A 21,943-nucleotide genomic window follows, 5' to 3' on the forward strand; every position below is an offset into this window, starting at 1 on the left:
GTAGTGTACTACTGGGAGGAACCGTCCGTCACATGACGGGTTAAGTAGCAGGACAGCCTTGTTCACGGCGAAATATCTGATATATATATATATATATATATATATATATATATATATATATATATATATATATATATATATATATATATATATATATATGTATGTATATATATATATATATATATATGTCGTGCCGAATAGGCAGAACTTGCGATCTTGGCTTAAATAGCAACGCTCATATTGCCATATAGGACAAGTGAAAATTTGTGTATGCAATAATTTCGCCAAAATCATTCTGAACCTAACGAAAAAAATATATTTTATTGTGTTTGTTAAGTACTAAATTCTTGTAAACGTATTTAAAATATATTTAGTTGGGTTAGGCTAAAATAAATTGCTATTGTTATAATAAGGTTAGGTAAGTTTTCTAAGATTCTTTTGGTGCAAAATTAAAAATTTTTACATTAACATTGATGAAAAAAATATGTCTTTAAACGTATAAGAGAAAATTTCAGAAAGGACTTAATTTTAAATGAGTTCTTGCTAATTGACCAGTTTTACATATTCGTCACGACATATATATATATATATATATATATATATATATATATATATATATATATATATATATATATATATATATATATATATATATATATATATATATATATGTCTTCTAAGTGGTGTGAGTTGTAACGTAAATTCATAAATTAGACACATGTACAACTCTTGGGTATCTTTATTGAGGAAACGTTTCGCCACACAGTGGCTTCATCAGTCCATACAAAGGAGAATCTTGAAGAACAGGAGGAGAATGAGGTAATCAGTCCCTCAACCTTGAGTCGATGTGGTCAGTCCATCAATCTTGAATAGAGATTGATGGACTGACCACATCGACTCAAGGTTGAGGGACTGATTACCTCATTCTCCTCCTGTTCTTCAAGATTCTCCTTTGTATGGACTGATGAAGCCACTGTGTGGCGAAACGTTTCCTCAATAAAGATACCCAAGAGTTGTACATGTGTCTAATTTATCAACATTTCGGTTCTCTGAACCATTCATCTACAAACGTAAATTCAGTCTCGCTTTAATGTAGGAATCTGACGTGTTTTCATTAGTAGGAAAGAGAGCAAGAGTGAACAAGCGATTCAGGAAAATCAGCCCCGCGATCCAGGACAATTAGGTATTTGACTCAGAGCAACAGAAGTGGTCAACAAACAGAACAACAAAAGTTGTCAACAAACAGGACAACATGCCTGTTGGGCATACAAGGAGTGTTGTTATATTTAGCTTGGCATTTCCTGCTCATCTTCCCCACTCCTTCCTTCTCCTTCCATGCTTCCCTCTTTCCTTTCTTCCCTTCCTTATCTTCTTTTCCCGCTCCTCCCCTATTCCTTCCCCCACACTTCCTCTTTTCCTCCTCCTCTTTATCCTACTAAAGTCTCCCAGCTCAAACTAACAAATTTCAACGCCTTGTGTAAATTCTATCCTTCGTGACAGAATATGACAAGGAAACAACTAGCTTTTGTTCCCTCTTTGTAACTGTCATGTAGAATATAGAACAGAGGGTGTCAGCACACTGCTGATGCATCCATTTTCGTTTATTTCCTCTCCTGCTTTCATCCTTCTCTCGCTTTTCTCTTCTCCTTCCATGCCTCTTTCATTTTCGTCACTCCTTGTCCAGTGAAGGTGTAAACGCAAAGGCAATTCTTCGTTTAAGAGCTTGTTAGACAAGCACTTTACAAGTATTACGTTCAATTAGATGCAGTATGGATGGTTGCCGTGGTCATTGGAACCCTGATGTTAGTTCACAACCCACCAGGACCACAAGCTGGTCATGGACCACACATGACCACCAGTTGATCACGGACCACACAGAACATGAGAGAAAGTTAGGTTTAATCCGAGGAAGGAGAGCTCATTATCCTCTGAATCAAGAGTCCTTCGCCAGCACCTAGGCTCTTCTTCCTTCAAGAGCGAGACTGTAGTTACTCCCTCCTAGCACACAGCCTCACCAAAGATCATAATAGTCTTCTGCTATCAGCCTCTACACCATGTACTCTTTTCTCCTCTACCTCCCTGCGTCTCTCTCTCTCTCTCTCTCTGTCTCTGTCTCCCTCTCTCTGCCTTACTCCCTCCCTCTTTCCTCTTACTGTGCCACAGCTGTTCCCCACCCACTTGTCTGCTACATTACTTAATCACAAGGTCCCGAGTTTGATTTCCTGGCACGGAGAAGCACCGAAAGAAGTTTTCTAACACCCACTCTTGTCTCTACCCACTTTAGCAGTAAAAGTGGGTACCTGAGTGTTAGCCGACTTTTGTGGGTCGCATCCAGGGGGTAAAAAAGTTTTTTACAAAGCTCCAATCTTTCTGAATTGTCATATCCTGTGTGAGAAAACACTCGTGACCTGTGTGCAAGAAACTCCAGCGCTTGCTGGAAGCATTGCAGCGTTGAGTAATAGGTATCTACGTTTATAATGACGGTAATAATAATTAATGTGCGTTGCTTTACTCATATGATCTTTTAGTTCAAGGACGGATCTGGTATCTCTAATTTAATGTCAACAATTTGAAGTGAAATGATCCATGCGTAGAGCGGAATGCTATGATGACTATAGAGAGACTACAGCCTAGTGACTACAGAGAGACTACAGCCTAGTGACTACAGAGAGACTACAGCCTAGTGACTACATAGAAACTACAACCTAGTGACCACAGAAAGACTACAGCCTAGTGACTACAGAGAGACTACAGCCTAGTGACTACAGAGAGACTACAGCCTAGTGACTAGAGACTACAGCCTAGTGACTACAGAAACTACAGTCTAGTGACTACAGAGAGACTACAGCCTAGTGACTACAGAGAAACTACAGCCTAGTGACCACAGAGAAACTACAGCCTAGTGAATACAAAGACTACAGCCTAGTGACTACATAAACTACAGTCTAGTGACTATAAAAAGACTACAGCCTAGTGACTACAGAAACTATAGCCTAGTGACTACAGAGAGACTACAGCTTAGTGGCTACAGAGACTACAGCCTAGTGACTACAGAAACTACAGTCTAGTGAATACAGAGAGACTACAGCCTAGTGACTAATGAGAGAGAGAGAGAGTCGTTAATTAAGGCAGTCAGGTACCTGTTCATTACTACTTTAATCCTTAAAACAGGAATTAAAGCAAACTCTCAGTGTATACGCAGTAAGATACATACCACTCTCGGTGTATACAATCTTGTGTTAAGATGAGCTGATTTTAGAGACAGTATTATAAATATATATAATAGTTTTTAGGGTACAAAGATGCAGGCGAGCATTAATGGTACATTAGATTTTACAGAATTACCTCAAAAATGTTAGCGTGAGTAAATTTTATATTTACTAACAGGATGAGTGGCGCTGCCCAGCGACCCACCAGCCAAAAAAAAAATATATATATATATATATTTCTTAGTGTCATTGTCCATCGCGTATTGCAATTTGCATCTGCTAGCAGGGACCGGCGCAGAGTGCTCAATGATTTTTTTACGTTGATGTTCTTTACGAATAAGTGAATTTATATGAACGCATAGAACGCCAGAGTGCTTATAGAAAATTCTGAAATGAAGGGCTGTCACAAGAGATCGTAAATGGAAGAGAACGACACAAATGAGACAAAGACGTCAGCAAGTACATTTTCACTCTTAGGGTGGTTTGAATGTGGAACGATCCGGAAAGGGAACTGGTGAAAGGTAACTGGTTAGCATAGGTAGTTTTAGGAGGTTTGCTAGGGTCCAATCCGCTCCGAATAGCGTGAGTGTGAATAATTAAGAGGCAGGACCAGGAACAAGCACTCGATTCTTGTAACCAGAAACTAAGCATGAAGAAATATGTGAGTACAGACGAGTAAGTAGTTTGTTCCACACAAGAGCTTTGCACAACAGAAGAACGAAACAGCGAAGCATAGAGCTCTGCCTTGCTATCGTCTTTGTTCCTACACGCGCCTGTCTTATTTTCTGTTTCCTCTGTATTTAAGATGACAACATTTAACGCTTAGCTTTCCCCTGGCAAGAACACAGCATTTTCATTGTAGTGATCTTGACCAGGCGTGGTCTTATATATTCGCAGGTGGCGGTTTGGGCGTGTGTGGGCGTGGGCGTGGCGGAGGAGTGTCTCCCGTGCCTGTCATCTCCCTGCAGAAAGGTGACTGGACTCTTCACCCGGCCTACACTCCCCGTCGGATACAACCTGATAGCTCGAGTCCCGCCGCAGGCCTGCAACCTTACTGTCACAGAACTCAGAGCCTCTTCGAACTACCTAGGTCAGTCTTGAGAACCTTGCTAAATAGCGTAGACTGTATGATTATTATATTAAAAAAAACAAGCTCTAACCCCATTATTTTAAAGTCCTGGCCGTGAATGTTAGGCAAGACGGTGCTTTCATTTTTTTTAATCGACGTTTTGAAGGTAAGTAGAGTGCGCCCTTCCTACCTTTTATATTTATTTCTCCCTCTTCTTATAGTAAATGCTGTGGGAAAGAAGGGTATATATACCCTTCCTGCTCGCGAAATCCAACGCCCATGTGGAACTTAGTTTGTAGTTTCCTATTTTGTATGTAGTCTAATCCCTTCATCGGGCACTTTATTATATAGTATCTGCTTTATTTTGTTTATGGGTCAGAGTCCCCTGGAACCCTTGATAAATGTTCACTCTGTGTTTTTGTCTCCGTCTCTTTATTAGAAAATCTTACTGCCCACTGAGTTTCTCTTGCTGTCTCTCCCTGGCAGCGGTGAGGACGGATCATGGGTACATCATCAATGGCAACTGGGCTGTGGTTCCCCCTGGGCGGTACATGGGGGCGGGTACTGGCTTCTTCTACAGCAGACCACGTACACTTACTGACGGTGGTGAGGTCATCCAGGCACCAGGCCCGCTCTCCAAGGCGATAGACATTATGGTAAGTTGTCGTGGGTGTTAGGGGTGGTGGGTGTTGGTGGAGGTATTGGTCATCTGGTATAGTGGTGGTGGTGGTGGTGGTGGTGGTGGTGGTGGTGGTGGTGGTGGTGGTGGTGGTGGTGGTGTTGGCATGTGTGGTTGCGATGTTTAATTTTGGTGGGAGTCATCTGTTACATTGGTGGTGTGGGAGGGGGTTGGTATTGTTTGGGTGTTGTGCATGTGGTTGATGGTAGTAGCGAGTGGCGGTGGTGGTGTTGGTGATTACAGAGTATTGGTGCTGGCTACAAATTCCTTACAGAATTTTAGAATAGATTCAGAAATGGAAGGTAGTGACTTCTACTGTTTATAAACACTTGACAGACTAACAGAGATCAGAGAGTAAAGCAGAGATATGTGTGATCTACATATTCCTGGAATGCAGTAAAATCTTTTGATACGGCGGGACAGAGACTCCTACTTTAATAACTAGAGAAAGGTACTTGCATGGGTAATCAGGTCGACCCAGGAAGGAGAGCTCAAATTCCATAAATCAAAAGCATTTCGTCAGCATCAAGGCATCCTCTTTTAACAAGGAAGCATGCATGGAGGATGCAATAAAACGAACATTTAATCTAAGGATTCAATAAATCACACATACGTATATATATATTCAGTATATGTAAATTATCAGGTTATATGAAAGATTCTTGCAGTATACATAATTAAGGTAATTTTGATCACTTTCCAAAATCATGGTGTTAGTCTTACATTAACAATTCTTTTAACAGATAATCTACCAGTCTACCAACCAGGGAGTGAGATACGAATATTGGCATCCAATGGGTCCTCCCTACCCGCCTCCGACCTTACAAGGGCGTGGGCGGGGGCGGGGGCGGGGGTATCCCCAACGAGGACAGTCAACCCTTCAAAACGTGCTGCCAGCCTACTTGGCCTCGACGCAGGGCGAGGGCGGCCTAGCGGCTGGTGATTACTCCACCACCCTCGACAACCGCTTAGGTTTGTCCCCCGCCATCCAGGGCTCCGTTGGGTACGTCATCGATAATAGCGTGGACGGTGTGGGTCTCCCGGGCGCCCCCGACACCGCCACACCCACCTGGAAGGTGTGGAAATTCACGCCATGTTCCCGGACCTGCGGCGGAGGTCAGTGTGTTACTCTAGCAGGTGAGAGCGCAAGTGTGTGATTGTGTCTGTCTCTGTTATTATATCCACGGGGAAGTGCTAATTCTGTAGAGGTCATACAACTCCTGGGCAATAAGGGGTAATTATATTGATCCAAGGAAAGTGAAGGGTAGCTCCAGGTTCATGTATCAAGAGCACTTCACCAGCTTCAAGGCGCCTCCTGGAGGGTTTATTCTGCATGTGGTACACTTTATAACTACCTGGAGTTTACCTGGAGAGAGTTCCGGGGGTCAACGCCCCCGTGGCCCGGTCTGTGACCAGGCCTCCTGGTGGATCAGAGCCTGATCAACCAGGCTGTTACTGCTGGCTGCACGCAAACCAACGTACGAGCCACAGCCCGGCTGATCAGGAACCGACTTTAGGTGCTTGTCCAGTGCCAGCTTGAAGACTGCCAGGGGTCTGTTGGTAATCCCCTAACCTATGAATTAGAAATGAAGAGTGAACGGTGCTCCAAGGTCTTCTCTTGATTTCCATCTTCTCCCAGTGGTATAAAACACACCGATATATCGTCTAATTTTCATTTCAAGTTCGTGAATTAGCTGATGATTTTTTCCAAGACATGATATTGTGGCTGTTTCTGGAAAGAGGAGGGTTGACGATGCTTCCGTCACTCTATCTCTTCGACCTGGACATTAAGTCGTGATTCACACATTCTGCTGCTGCCTCACTCTTACCTGCTTCTTCAAGCCTAGCTCTTACCTGTGACCGGTTTCGAGAACTCTTCCAACCCCAGCAGCCCGACCTGAGACCAGGTTCACCGCTTGACCATTTGGTCAATCAGGCTGTTTGTACTCGTGGCCCACAGTCCCATAGAGCCATCAGAGATCAATTGATCCGGCACTTATAACAGGAAGCTGTCCAACTTCTTGAAACTATCTTCGTTCCAGCAATATTTCTGGAATCTATTGGTAGTATGTTGAAGTTTGGAACTACGGATGTTGACACGGTGTTCTCTGATTGTATCCTGTACTCTCTGGAGCTGCCTCACTCTCACCGGCCTCCTTCTCCCCAGGGCAGCAGCAGACGGTATACATCTGCACTGGCTTGGGTGGAGCCGTCATGCAGGAGGAGATGTGCCAGGCACCTAAACCACCTCCACAGACAGTTAACTGTAACCCTCGTCCCTGCCCGCCCACGTAAGTAACACCATAGTCCAGGTTCGTACACAGAAACATTTTTATCACCGTATTCTTCTTAGTATTATTACTGCTCTTAATAATAAAAATTGATGATGAAAGTTAAGACGAGCTAGATTACTGTCACTTGCTTCATATATAATTTTGGCAGGTTAGAGATACGATAAAGACTTTACTTGTATTATTAACAGGGAGGGTTAGCCAGAGAAAGTCACTTAAGTCTGGCTTATTTCCGTCGAGGTACTTCGAGCCTCTTCCCATTATGCTACTCACAGTATTCGACAATACCCAGGTAAAAGACGCTAGGAAACATGACCAACGTTTCCACTTGTGCTAGTTTCAAACCCGAGTCGTTCAGTTGTGAGTTGAACTAGCTTTCACTCACCCAGGAGCTGGCAAAATGAACTGATGCTTAATTTTAATGATCGAGCACATTCTTCAGAATACCATGATGGATTGATCTATATGGTAGGATTGATGTACATGGCAGGTATGACAGGAAAGTTCATAGATGACGCATTATACATGCTCTTTCCCATTGTGCACTATTTTGTACTATTACCTACGAATATTTTTCGTTCAGTTTTTGGGTTATCCTAAGTAATTTACACATATGTTACTAAGTATGATTATCTGTGTAACTGTATTTATGTGTACCTTTACCTAAATAAACTTACTAACTCAAGAAACTAGTTACCCAGTCTTAAGCAACACTTTTTTCAAGACTTCCTCGAGATGTTACCTGACTACGGTGTGGTTCTTCTCAGGTGGCAGCTGGGGGAGTGGTCACAGTGTTCCACCACCTGTGGAACTGGGATCATGACCAGGACGTGGGCGTGTGTACAGGAGGTCACGCCCACGCTCGTCCGTGCTGTCCCGCCCGCCACTTGCCCCCCTCCCTCCAGAGCAACCATGGTGCCCCTCACGCAGCCGTGCATCCTTGCCCCATGTTCAAGATGGGAGGTCACTGCTTGGACACAGGTGAGCCATACACGAAAAATAAAAAGGTTACCAATGACTTAATAACGTAGTTAGCCAAATCTGTTGAAAGTCCATTTTCTTTTGAAACGTTTTCTATTATACAAAAATGAAAATTTAAGCATAAACTCTTGTATATTCACACATCTAGGCAGTAGACGCTCGAATAACTCGGCATTTTACACGAGATCGTGCTAAGCAATCTAAAGAACATATAGAAAGCATAGAGTTACGTTCCTGTCATTTCGAGAAAACCCTGTTAAAAGTTTCGCCACAAAATTTGATTAACACAAGCCTATCCGATGTTATCCTGACGCCAAATGACTTCGAACAGGCGATAAATGACATGCCCATGCACTCTGCCCCAGGGCCAGACTCATGGAACTCCGTGTTCATCAAGAATGCAAGAAGCCCCTATCACGAGCCTTTTCCATCCTATGGAGAGGGAGCATGGACACGGGGGTCGTCCCACAGTTACTAAAAACAACAGACATAGCCCCACTCCACAAAGGGGGCAGTAAAGCAACAGCAAAGAACTACAGACCAATAGCACTAACATCCCATATCATAAAAATCTTTGAAAGGGTCCTAAGAAGCAAGATCACCACCCATCTAGAAACCCATCAGTTACACAACCCAGGGCAACATGGGTTTAGAACAGGTCGCTCCTGTCTGTCTCAACTATTGGATCACTACGACAAGGTCCTAAATGCACTAGAAGATAAAAAGAATGCAGATGTAATATATACAGACTTTGCAAAAGCCTTCGACAAGTGTGACCATGGCGTAATAGCGCACAAAATGCGTGCTAAAGGGATAACAGGAAAAGTCGGTCGATGGATCTATAATTTCCTCACTAACAGAACACAGAGAGTAGTCGTCAACAGAGTAAAGTCCGAGGCAGCTACGGTGAAAAGCTCTGTTCCACAAGGCACAGTACTCGCTCCCATCTTGTTCCTCATCCTCATATCCGACATAGACAAGGATGTCAGCCACAGCACCGTGTCTTCCTTTGCAGATGACACCCGAATCTGCATGACAGTGTCTTCCATTGCAGACACTGCAAGGCTCCAGGAGGACATCAACCGAATCTTTCAGTGGGCTGCAGAAAACAATATGAAGTTCAACGATGAGAAATTTCAATTACTCAGATATGGTAAACACGAGGAAATTAAATCTTCATCATAGTACAAAACAAATTCTGGCCACAAAATAGAGCGAAACACCAACGTCAAAGACCTGGGAGTGATCATGTCGGAGGATCTCACCTTCAAGGACCATAACATTGTATCAATCGCATCTGCTAGAAAAATGACAGGATGGATAATGAGAACCTTCAAAACTAGGGAGGCCAAGCCCATGATGACACTCTTCAGGTCACTTGTTCTATCTAGGCTGGAATATTGCTGCACACTGACAGCACCTTTCAAGGCAGGTGAAATTGCTGACCTAGAAAATGTACAGAGAACCTTCACGGCGCGCATAACGGAGATAAAACACCTCAATTACTGGGAGCGCTTGAGGTTCCTGAACCTGTATTCCCTGGAACGCAGGCGGGAGAGATACATGATTATATACACCTGGAAAATCCTAGAGGGACTAGTACCGAACTTGCACACGAAAATCATTCACTACGAAAGCAAAAGACTTGGCAGACGATGCAACATCCCCCCAATGAAAAGCAGGGGTGTCACTAGCACGTTAAGAGACCATACAATAAGTGTCAGGGGCCCGAGACTGTTCAACTGCCTCCCAGCATACATAAGGGGGATTACCAACAGACCCCTGGCAGTCTTCAAGCTGGCACTGGACAAGCACCTAAAGTCGGTTCCTGACCAGCCGGGCTGTGGCTCGTACGTTGGTTTGCGTGCAGCCAGCAGCAACAGCCTGGTTGATCAGGCTCTGATCCACCAGGAGGCCTGGTCACAGACCGGGCCGCGGGGGCGTTGACCCCCGGAACTCTCTCCAGGTAAACTCCAGGTAATTCGTCAAAAATATTAAATAATTCCATTTCTAAAGCTGTATAATTCTACGGGTTTAGCGCTCCCAATAATAATAATAATAATAATAATAATAATAATAATAATAATAATAATAATAATAATAATAATCCATTTCTAAAAATATTGATGTTACTTGTCGAACTGGAAATTTGTTGAGAGGGCTGATGGGGGCATCGACACCATGCCCAGCTCTTCTAGGGTAGGGTAGGTGCCTGAGCCAGAGCTTGCAGCTCACAAGACTGCCATTCCCATTAGCCCCCTTGGGGCGGGGATGGCAGACCAGAGAGGCCTAGCTTCTCCCTACAAACCCCGTGAGGGCGGGGAATGTGGCTAGGCCTGGGGATAGTTGGTCCCAACGATGAGGAGGTACTTGTGTCTCCTCCCATGGGAGACATTAGTCTGAGATACTCCCGAGACAGGAAGCCAAGACCGGGCCACCACTTGGAAAAGGCCCGGGCCGGGAGAGTACCGGCGAATCAAGAAGAAGAAGGCTGATGGGGCATTATACAGTGCCTATACGAGTATGTAACAGGCAGTATCAGCTACCATAACCATCACTTACTAACATTAGAAAAAAATAAGCCTCATTTTCTTACAAAACTGTACCATAGGTTACACTTGCTTGTTGATATGCTAATGTGTGTATAGGATTGGTTTGGCTCCGAACAACACCTGTACACATCATGTATCAGCTACCATCATCATTCCCTGCATATATCGATAAAAACAAGCCACATTTCTTCAGTATATTATATCGAACATATAGGAACTCACCACATTTATATTAAATATGTACCAAAGGTGAATTGGAGAAACTAATAATATAAAACTTAATACTATTGTACATTAATAAACTGGCAAGGGAGGTTGTTGTTGTTGTTGTTGTTGTTGGATATTTACGGAGCTGTATGAGCCCTGCTCCCAGTGGTGTGCATGACCAGTACTATGTATGTTGTGGTGGCTCTATGAACTCTGTCCAGAAATATTTTTCATGGCGACACCGTGAGACTATCCCTTCGCTTTCTCATTTCATTACTTCTTCATACTTCCTTATCGATCACCAGTTGTAGAAATGCAGCTAGGGATGGAAATGATTATTAAAGGCACGATAATGTACAATCACAGTGTAGTTTTTACTTAGGCTCAGGATACATAACAAAAATGTACATTACAATCTTCTTCTAGGCACAGAGATGTTGTGATCTGCGATGCATGATCCTCGTAGGTTTAGCGCTTTTTATAATAATAATAATAATAATAATAATAATAATAATAATAATAATAATAATACAATGATGTTGTGTGTACATTAAAACTACATTATGTAGATTTAAAACAGAGTACTTTAACACTTCCTCATGATTAAAATAATAGACACGGGTTTAGTTTTAACAGTGGTAATTATATTTCTTAATTAGACCTGTTCATGGGAAGTGATAAACCAATAGGGGTCTTACAATAACTTGGAATATGAGGGGGAGCTCCAATTCTTTGAATCTGGAAACCTTCACCATCATCAAGGTAATCCCTTGAAGGGTTTTGACCTGTTGAACTAATCCTTGGTTCCTTCGACAGTGTTCTGTTGAATGTGGTACTGGGATCAAAACTCGTGTGGTGTCCTGCCGTGCAGAGGGACGCCGTGTGGGGGACGACCAGTGCAACGTGCAGGAGAAGCCTCCCAAGCAGGAACTGTGTCACGCCCACACGTGTTCACACCACACCTGGTTCTACACGGACTGGTCGGAGGAGGTGAGTGGACGGAAACTGCCCAAACTTCCCTTGTCTCCGATAGAAACACAGTTCTTTTTCGTATGTGTGTGTATTCACCTAGTTGTACTCATCTAGATGTGGTTGCAGGGGTCGATTCATAGCTCCTGGCCCCCGCCTCTTCACTGGTCGCTGCTGGGTCACTCTTCCTGCTCTATGAGCTTTATCATACCTCTTCTTGAAGCTAAGCTATGTATGGATCCTGCCTGTGTGTGTGTGTGTGTGTGCAAGGGTGAATATGTGCTTCTAATAGTCTCATGACCAAGCCCACAGGATAGGTATGGAGTGGTTACCGCCCACAGGATGGACATCGGATGGCTACCTCCTACTAAATGGATATTGGCTATATAATAACACTATTAAACTGTTACATTACAGTGTGTGGGCGGGTGTGAGAACGGTGTACAAAGGCGTCGCGTGTGGTGTTCACCAGGAATCAACTCAGTGGAGGGAGAGTGTGACCAGCAGGAGAGACCTCCAGAAACCCGTGCTTGTCCCCGGGCCGACGCCTGCGCTGCTGCCTGGTTCACTGGACCCTGGACACCGGTACGATTATATATATATATATATATATATATATATATATATATATATATATATATATATATATATATATATATATATATATATATATATATATATATATATATATATATATATATATATATATATATATATATGTCGTGCCGAATAGGCAGAACTTGCTATTTTGGCTTAAATAGCAACGCTCATCTTGCCATATAGGACAAGTAAAAATTTGTGTATGCAATAATTTCGCAGAAATCATTCTGAACCTAACGAAAAAAATATATTTCATTGTGTTTGTTTAGTATTAAATTACTGTAAAAGTATTTAAAATATATTTAGTTGGGTTAGGCTAAAATAAATTGCACTTGTTATAATAAGGTTAGGTAAGTTTTCTAAGATTCTTTTGGTGCAAAATTAAAATTTTTTACATTAGCATTAATGAAAAAAATATATCTTTAAACGTATTAGAGAAAATTTTAGAAAGGACTTAATTTTAAATGAGTTCTTGCTAATTGACCAGTTTTACATATTCGGCACGACATATATATATATATATATATATATATATATATATATATATATATATATATATATATATATATATATATATACATATATATATACATATATATATATATATATATATATATATATATATATATATATATATATATATATATATATATATATATATATATATATATATATTAATAATATAGGCAGGTACCACTTCTAGAACTGTTATAGGGACCCTCATCCTCAGAGAAAAGAATAAACTTGCTTCAGGGAAAACTCAAGGTTCTCCCTGAAGCTGTTTGAGAATTTTCTCCTACCACCCCCTATATTTTATGTATATTTTATTTAAAGACAAAATACATTATATATATATATATATATATATATATATATATATATATATATATATATATATATATATATATATATATATATGCAAAGCAACCACTGTGAAAGAATAGTGAAATTTCAAGCGCTTTCGTGACTACTCACATTATCAAGGAACAATAAAAGTAATACATCAAAGGAAGGCATATAAAGGGTCTATACCACACCTCACCACTACATCCCACAACAAAGCAACACCTGACGCGCGACGACATGCGATTCATAAGAAAGAGAACACTGCAGCAGGCCCGCTTGCCCATAAACAAACTATTCTACCCAAGCATTAAGATTTATTATTTGTCCAATGTATTATTAAATTCTTCCCAAATTCTATTAATTATAAATGGATCTAATTTATATAAACCAAAGGAAATATATTATTTTCAAAACTGCTTTTTATGAAACAAGATTCAATTATATTCCTGTCGACCATGGACTTGCTTGATACTACTTTCTCAACTTTTTGAAAATCAATTGGATGGTTAAAATCTCTTACATGAATAAATAGAGCATTGGAATCTTGTCCAGTTCTAATGCTATATAATTAAATAGCTTAGCCCATTCTATAAACTTTACTGTTGAGTTTGAAGAAAATAACTCATTGCCTTTTCTAGATGTTTTAATTATTAAGGGTAATAATGAATTCAAATTTAAAATTTACAGAAAACCTACAAATAACTGTTCCTATGTCCACTATTATTCCTCGCATCAAGATAGAGTCAAACTGTCTGTTTTCTCATCAATGTTTTTGAGAGCTTTACGAATTTGTAGTCCTGAGTTCATAGATGAGGAAATATCCAAAATTTATGAAATAGGTAATGATTTAAAATACCCAAGAAATGTAATTGATAAATCTTTTAAAGTTGCTAGAAATACTTTTTACAATCCAAAAAGGGACAACCAGCCTTATTCAACTAAAAATATGTTGGTTCTCCCTTACCATGAAAACTTGGTTGATATGCCTTCTCTTCTTAAGACTATTAATATTAAAGTTGTATTCAAAAATCTTGATACAGTAAAAAAACTTTTGATAAGGAATTCCCCCCAAAATGCTGATGGATGTGTCTATAAGATTCCTTGTAAAATTTGCGATAAAGTTTATTACGGTCAAACTGGTAAAAATCTCGAACTAAGATTTAAACAACATAAATATAGCATTAGAACTGGACAAGATTCCAATGCTCTATTTATTCATGTAAGAGATTTTAACCATCCAATTGATTTTCAAAAAGTTGAGAAAGTAGTATCAAGCAAGTCCATGGTCGACAGGAATATAATTGAATCTTGTTTCATAAAAAGCAGTTTTGACAATAATATGAATATTTCCTTTGGTTTATATAAATTAGATCCATTTATAATTAATAGAATTTGGGAAGAATTTAATAATACACTGGACAAATAATTTTTAAATTTTCTTGGGGCTCTGGTGGCCTGGTGGTTAACGCTCTCGCTTCACACGGTGAGGGCCTGGGTTCGATTCCCAGCCAGAGTAGAAACATTGGACGTGTTTCTTTCAACCTGTTGTCTATGTTCCCCATCAGTAAAATGGGTACCTGGGTGTTAGTCGACTGGTGTGGGTCGCATCCTGGGACACTGACCTAAGGAGGCCTGGTCACAGACCGGGCCGCGGGGGCGTTGACCCCCGGAACTCTCTCCAGGTAAACTGCTCCAGGTAGAATAGTTTGTGGGGTGAGTTGTGCAAAGGACCTATCCAAGTTGGGTCGGCGCGCGTCAGCTGTTTAAACGTTGTGGGATCTGATAGTGAGGTGCTGGCCAGACCCCTTATATAGCTTCCTTGGATGCTTTACTTTCATATGTCGCATCATTGTAGAAACCTTTCTCCCTCGGGAGCCAGAGACGGGTCATCGCAAGATTGAGACCCGTGCCAGGACTACGGTCTTGGCGAACATTATACATACTTACTTTCATAGTTCCTTGATAATGTGAGTAGTCACGAAAGCGCTTGGAATTTCTCTATTCTTTCAGAGTGGTTGTTTTGCATATTCTGAAATCACCTGTTTACTGTGATCTTATATATATATATATATATATATATATATATATATATATATATATATATATATATATATATATATATATATATATATATATATATATATATATATATATATATATATATATATATATATATTAGTGTGACCACGAACAAATGGTATTGATCTATAATAACACTGCGACTAGCCAAGGATTCGAACTCATGCTGCTTTGGCCCACCTCATGGTGAGCGAAAACCCATGACGCTCTAACCCACAGGACAACGCAATCCTACAAGAACCAAGCACCCAGCCAAGCTATGTGTGTTACCCTTGGTCCGAGGACATACGGTGATGTGGGTGCTTCTGCCAACCAAACGGGAGGAGAATGAAATTAGCCCACAGGCACCCACACCACCGTATATCTTCGGACCAAGGGTAACACACCTAGCTTGGTCAGATGCTTGATTCTTGTAGGATTGTGTGGTCCTGCGGGTTAGAGTGTCATGGGTTTTCGCTCACCATGAGGCGGGCCAAAGCAGCATGGGTTCGAATCCTTGGCTAGACGCAGTGTCGCTAGTGATATATATATATATATATATATATATATATATATATATATATATATATATATATATATATATATATATATATATATATATATATATATATATAGTGTTACTGACTTTTTTAACTATTTTGATGCAGTGTTCGGAAGGCTGTGGGAGCGGCATACAGACCAGGGAGGTAGTGTGTGTGGTATTCCTGAGGGGGACCTTCAGGGCCACGCTTGATATCGAATGTAACGCCGATACTCGCCCTAATGCCACCCTCACGTGCAACCCTGATCCCTGCCCTCCACACTGGTACTACACTGACTGGTCACAGGTTAGTTGTGACCCTCCACATAAACAGAGGATGGGTAGTGGGTTGGTAGACAACAAACTACTCACCTGAGAGTAAAAGGGTAACCTTCTAAATGTTTTTTTGCATAAACTGAATTGCTGATCGTTCCTTTCTGCTGTATGAAAATGCAAAGTTTTAAGAGAAATCTTCTAATTCCTTCACACTTTCAGCATACACTTATTTTAAACTTTCTGTGTTTCGTAAAAGTTTTTATTTAAGTTTTTCTTGTTCCATTAATATTATCTCTACCTCGCAGAATCCTGGTTTGAAATTGAATCTTGGAAAAATTGGGTTTGATGAGGTAACAAATAATTTTAATGTGTCTCCTTTCAGTTTATTGATCCTCGTTAAAAATATTTAACATCATGGTAACGAAACCTTTGAGGAGCAATTGACAGTTCGTGGTCACATGTAACTATTTGCATCATTTATCCTTACAGTGTTCTCGCACTTGCGGCAGGGGGAGCCGCACGCGGTCAGTACAGTGCCTCGACCACCAGCAACAGCCATCCACACGTTGTAACATCGACGAAAAGCCGCCTACCACCCGCAGCTGCGTCGAGCAGCCTTGTAACGCCCCTAGCGGTAAGCTGAACTCAAGTTAGCCATAGGTTTAATGTTGTAGAGGACCTCCATGAGAGGCAGGTATTATCTTTTTTAAGAGAGAAAGAAATGATTCATATTAGCGATGAACTCATGTGGGGTCAGGTAGAGCAAGACAGCGGAGGCTCGATCCTTCGTCTGCTGAACGCGAGACAGACACGTTCTATTTGCACTCACATAAATTTTCCCCAGTTTAGGAGAACTGGGGAAAATTTCTCCTGACTTTTGGCCTTAATTAAGTTGCATGGTACTCCTCTCAGTTGAGCAAGTGGTCGTCTGACTGAGGCCTTCTGATGGCTTACATATACCTCTTCCCCCCCAAAATGAAATATTATTTGAAACAAAGGTAAATATCAGGGGATAAAATGTTTAATGTACCCATTGTATGTGTTTCAGACAGGGGCTGTGTAGACCGCTTTAAAAACTGCGTGTTGGTGCAGCAGGCCCGTCTCTGCCGCTACTCATATTACCGTACCGTCTGCTGTGCCTCCTGCTTCCAGCAGCAGTAACGTCATGCTTCGCAGCATACCATCTCCAGCACCTGCCTCTTCCCTCTCTCTTTTGCTTCATACATTCTACTGATTCATCTTGATCAACTTGAAGTAAATTTAATTCTACGAGTCAAATCTTGACATTTATGTGATATCACTTTCAGTTATTTCTATAATGTTTATACTTAAAAAAATCGAAAATGCATACTCATTTGTTCACCATTGTTTATGGTACACACTGTAATTTAACTCTTCTTTTTTCAGTGACAATATAAAATATACATTCCCCAGTTATTTTCTGTCATATCCTCGTACAGTTGACACATACTCCAGTCTCTACGACCTGCCAGGAAATCAGAGGCAACTATGCTGATACAGGATTTATCAAATTGTCGATATATTTGGGAAAAACTTGAGGCCAGTTAGTGGAAAACCTGGACCCCAGCCAGTGAGGAAAGTGAATCCCAGTCAGAGTGGGGAAACTGGACCCCAGCTAGTGAGGAAAGTGAATCCCAGTCCGGGTGGGGAAACTGGACCCCAGCTAGTGAGGAAAGTGAATCCCAGTCAGAGTGGGGAAACTGGACCCCAGCTAGTGAGGAAAGTGAATCCCAGTCAGAGTGGGGAAACTGGACCCCAGCTAGTGAGGAAAGTGAATCCCAGTCAGAGTGGGGAAACTGGACCCCAGCTAGTGAGGAAAGTGAATCCCAGTTAGTGTGGGGAGGAACTGGACCCCAACTAGTGAGAAAAGTTGAACAAAGCCACTTAACAAACTACTTACGTTCATGCTGCATTCATGAGAGAACTGCTCAAGAGCACCATCGTATGAACAATAGTGCAATGCTCGAGCTCTAACAGTCACGATGATATATTCAGAATTTTAGTAAGTGGAATTTCTTTCACTGTTTGATATTCAGTCTTCGCAACATCTTTGTATTTAAAACAGGTGGATAATATTATTTTTTCGGGTAAACTGAAACATTCAATTCTTTATTGGCAGGTCTGTTTTATCTGCTTAATACATGAGAATGTTCGTCCTCCTCTCATACTGCCTATTACAACTTATGTCGTCTTTATTCATTATACAAATAGAATGAAAAAACTCACGAAATCATAGTAGCACGACTATAAACAAATCACGGAACGGATGGTGTTTGAACTCATGGCGAGTGAATCCTAACTCACTGGTCTGCGAGTCTTAGGACTCGTCATAGGTTCAGATCCCACCCGTTCCCTGATTTGATCAGAATGCAGAAACCTTATGTGTGTTGGACAGACTCCTCAGTTCTTTCGATTAACAAATATATTTTAAGAAAGATACTCTTCTAGAATATTTCAACAAATTAAGCGGATTTGAATATCACATAAATTACAGTTTTTTTTTTCAAATAATAATAGAAATAAACTAAGTTAGATATTTATTGGGTAATTGTTAGTCGACTCTATAGTCGACTAACAATTACCCAATAAATATTTAACTTAGTTGATAGCAGAGGTGCGGGCACTCAGCGAAATATTCACATCGTAATACACCCACTGAAAATGCATCAGGCTTAATAATCATTATTTTCATTCACGTTCATTTCGATGTGAGAAAAATCCGGTAATTTTCAAGTAACATGACAGTCTGGTCAGTCAAGTAACATGGCAGGCTGGTCAGTCAAGTAACATGACAGTCTGGTCAGTCAAGTAACATGACAGGCTGGTCAGTCAAGTTACATGACAGTCTGGTCAGTCAAGTAACATGACAGTCTGGTCAGTCAAGTAACATGACAGGCTGGTCAGTCAAGTAACATGACAGTCTGGTCAGTCAAGTAACATGGCAGTCTGGTCAGTCAAGTAACATGACAGGCTGGTCAGTCAAGTAACATGACAGTCTGGTCAGTCAAGTAACATGACAGTGGTCAGTCAAGTAACATGACAGGCTGGTCAGTCAAGTAACATGACAGGCTGGTCAGTCAAGTAACATGACAGTCTGGTCAGTCAAGTAACATGACAGGCTGGTCAGTCAAGTAACATGACAGTCTGGTCAGTCAAGTAACATGACAGTTTGGTCAGTCAAGTAACATGACAGTCTGGTCAGTCAAGTAACATGACAGTTTGGTCAGTCAAGTAACATGACAGGCTGGTCAGTCAAGTAACATGACAGTCTGGTCAGTCAAGTAACATGACAGTTTGGTCAGTCAAGTAACATGACAGCCTGGTCAGTCAAGTAACATGACAGTCTGGTCAGTCAAGTAACATGACAGTCTGGTCAGCCAAGTAACATGACAGTCTGGTCAGCCAAGTAACATGACAGCCTGGTCAGTCAAATAACATGCCAGTCTGGTCAGTCAAGTAACATGACAGCCTGGTCAGTCAAATAACATGCCAGTCTGGTCAGTCAAGTAACATGACAGTCTGGTCAGTCAAGTAACCGAGGTAAGGAAATTCCAGACTTACAGGAAAAAAAATAATATCCAGTATTGTTTTATAATGAATATTGTCTATTTTCACGTTTTACAATAAGAAAGTCTATTTGTCTATCCACTTGTGCGATTCTCGAATTTAATTATAAGATCTGAATTTTCTTTGAGTCGCAGAAAGAGAAAAACAGTGTTACAAAATATTTAGTCATCGTTTTGTCCAACATTTCTTTGTGGATGGACAAGTTATGCTTTTAGATTATTAATTTTTTCTCCTTAATAGACTGTTGGTATCATCCGTGGCTGGGAGGATATTTTTGTTAATAAATGTGAATAATAACTAATAAATACACAGTACGTATATTTGTTAGTTGAATCGCTGTTATGAGACGTTATTATTCTCACTTATATACGTATGTAATATCATGAATTTTGGTGAACTTGGTCATTGTTCTCGTTTGTGGCTTACACCCACATGACAGACACCATTCCCACGAGCCCTCCTAGGGCGGGGAAAGTGCCAGAAACCAGGGCTTGCTGCCACCTACAGCACAACAGGCTGTCATTCCCACGAGCCCTCTTGGGGCGGGGAAGATGGCAGACCAGAGGCCTAGCTTCTCCCTACGAGTCCCGTGAGGGCGGGGAATGGGACTAGGCCTGGGGAGAGTTAGTCTCAGAAGATGAGGTACTTCTACCTCCTCCCATGGGAGACAGGTCTCAGACACTCCCAAGACAGGGAGCGAAGGCCGGGTCACCATCTGGAAAAGACCCGGACCGGGAGAGTCCCGGCGAATCAAGAAGAAGAACCACCCACATGTGTCTGGGGATGAATATTCATTTGTTGTTTAATAAGCACAACATTAACACTTCACATGTTAAAAATAAATTAATGGAACCCTTCCTGGATTTTGGTTTTGCTATTTATCTTGTGTGGACAAGAAAAAAAACCTGGTGAATAGAAAAGCATAGGCTTCTGAGTTTGTCCTCTTGTGATAATACATTTAAAATCTATATAAAGGGAATTGAATGACACGCCTATTAACAAGAGACTATAATAGCATAACCAGATGAATGTACAGCCTATTATATGCATTATGGGTAAAATAAAAAGACATCTGCAACATCAGGGCGAAAAACAAGTGCTCCGTGGTAGACATATTTTGATGGTTCCTTCTCATAATATGATAAGATCCGTGATCACTATTGAAACACATATAACATCAGTTATGTTAACCACTTATAAGGTCTTATTTTCACGTGTTTATGGTTTTAGGACAGAATTATCTATATTGTAGATTGTGTGTAAGTTCTCTTCCTCTCGTGGACATAATATGTCAGACTAACCCAGAGAGGATGAAATGTTCTTTTGTGGTAACATTAAATAACATACACTACAGTGTATTGTGTATCATGGACGAATAATTTTATCTTGTGGAGATATATAATACAAATATACTAGTAAATACCCGAGGATTGACGGTTTCACCCGAAGTTTATGTTGTGAGTACTATGGAGTAGCCTAGGAGAGAGCCGTGTAAACAAATAACGCAGTATAGTGTAAGAAGCAGCTGATGACGTGGGTCATTGTATGCTAGGAGAAGGTTTTCTAATGTACCTACATTTAGTGATATTTTTTAACATTTCATCATTATTGTAAATAGTAGAGTAACCAATTTAAGGGAAAAAAAAGTAATTTGCATAATAGATCAAGAGCCAAAGACATGTAACAGTCATTTTCACTCATAAAGATTATAAATATACCAAACTTTTGTTTCACTTATTCTTAAAGTCACACTTCACAACAGACACGTTAATACTTTTTCCGCAGGTGTTTATGTGGTCGTTGGTGAGGACTAAGAAAAGTCTTACAGGTGTTTTCATAAATAATGATTATTATTATTATTATTATATTTATGGAGAAGTGCCACCTTAATGGTCATACAACGTGAAAGGTATGAGAGGCAATAGGGTATGATCCGAGGAAATGGAGGACAGATCCTGTTCCCTGGATCAACAACATCTCTTTGTCGTCCAGATACCTTCCCTTGAAGCGAAGGCTGTTTAGCAGGCAAAGATTCATTGAATATTCACTTATTAGACAGCACACCCAAAAATAAAAC

The 21,943-nt window shown here is 40.8% G+C and overlaps 1 protein-coding gene across 1 annotated transcript in view; it reads left to right on the forward strand.

Moving 5' to 3' along the window:
• Positions 1-21,588, forward strand: part of LOC128689724 (ADAMTS-like protein 4) — a 70,497-nt gene extending 48,909 nt beyond the window's left edge. Inside the window, exons 2-11 of the mRNA XM_053778127.2 lie at positions 4,107-4,299; positions 4,765-4,934; positions 5,701-6,073; positions 7,125-7,248; positions 8,016-8,229; positions 11,805-11,978; positions 12,375-12,542; positions 16,130-16,309; positions 16,768-16,912; positions 17,327-21,588. Coding sequence (XP_053634102.1) covers positions 4,107-4,299; positions 4,765-4,934; positions 5,701-6,073; positions 7,125-7,248; positions 8,016-8,229; positions 11,805-11,978; positions 12,375-12,542; positions 16,130-16,309; positions 16,768-16,912; positions 17,327-17,439 — 1,854 coding nt within the window. The 3' untranslated portion in view covers positions 17,440-21,588. The remainder of the gene's footprint in view (positions 1-4,106; positions 4,300-4,764; positions 4,935-5,700; positions 6,074-7,124; positions 7,249-8,015; positions 8,230-11,804; positions 11,979-12,374; positions 12,543-16,129; positions 16,310-16,767; positions 16,913-17,326) is intronic.
• Positions 21,589-21,943: the final 355 nt, after the last annotated feature.

Source organism: Cherax quadricarinatus, chromosome 22 (genome assembly GCF_038502225.1).
Source record: "Cherax quadricarinatus isolate ZL_2023a chromosome 22, ASM3850222v1, whole genome shotgun sequence".
Lineage (NCBI taxonomy): Eukaryota > Metazoa > Arthropoda > Malacostraca > Decapoda > Parastacidae > Cherax > Cherax quadricarinatus.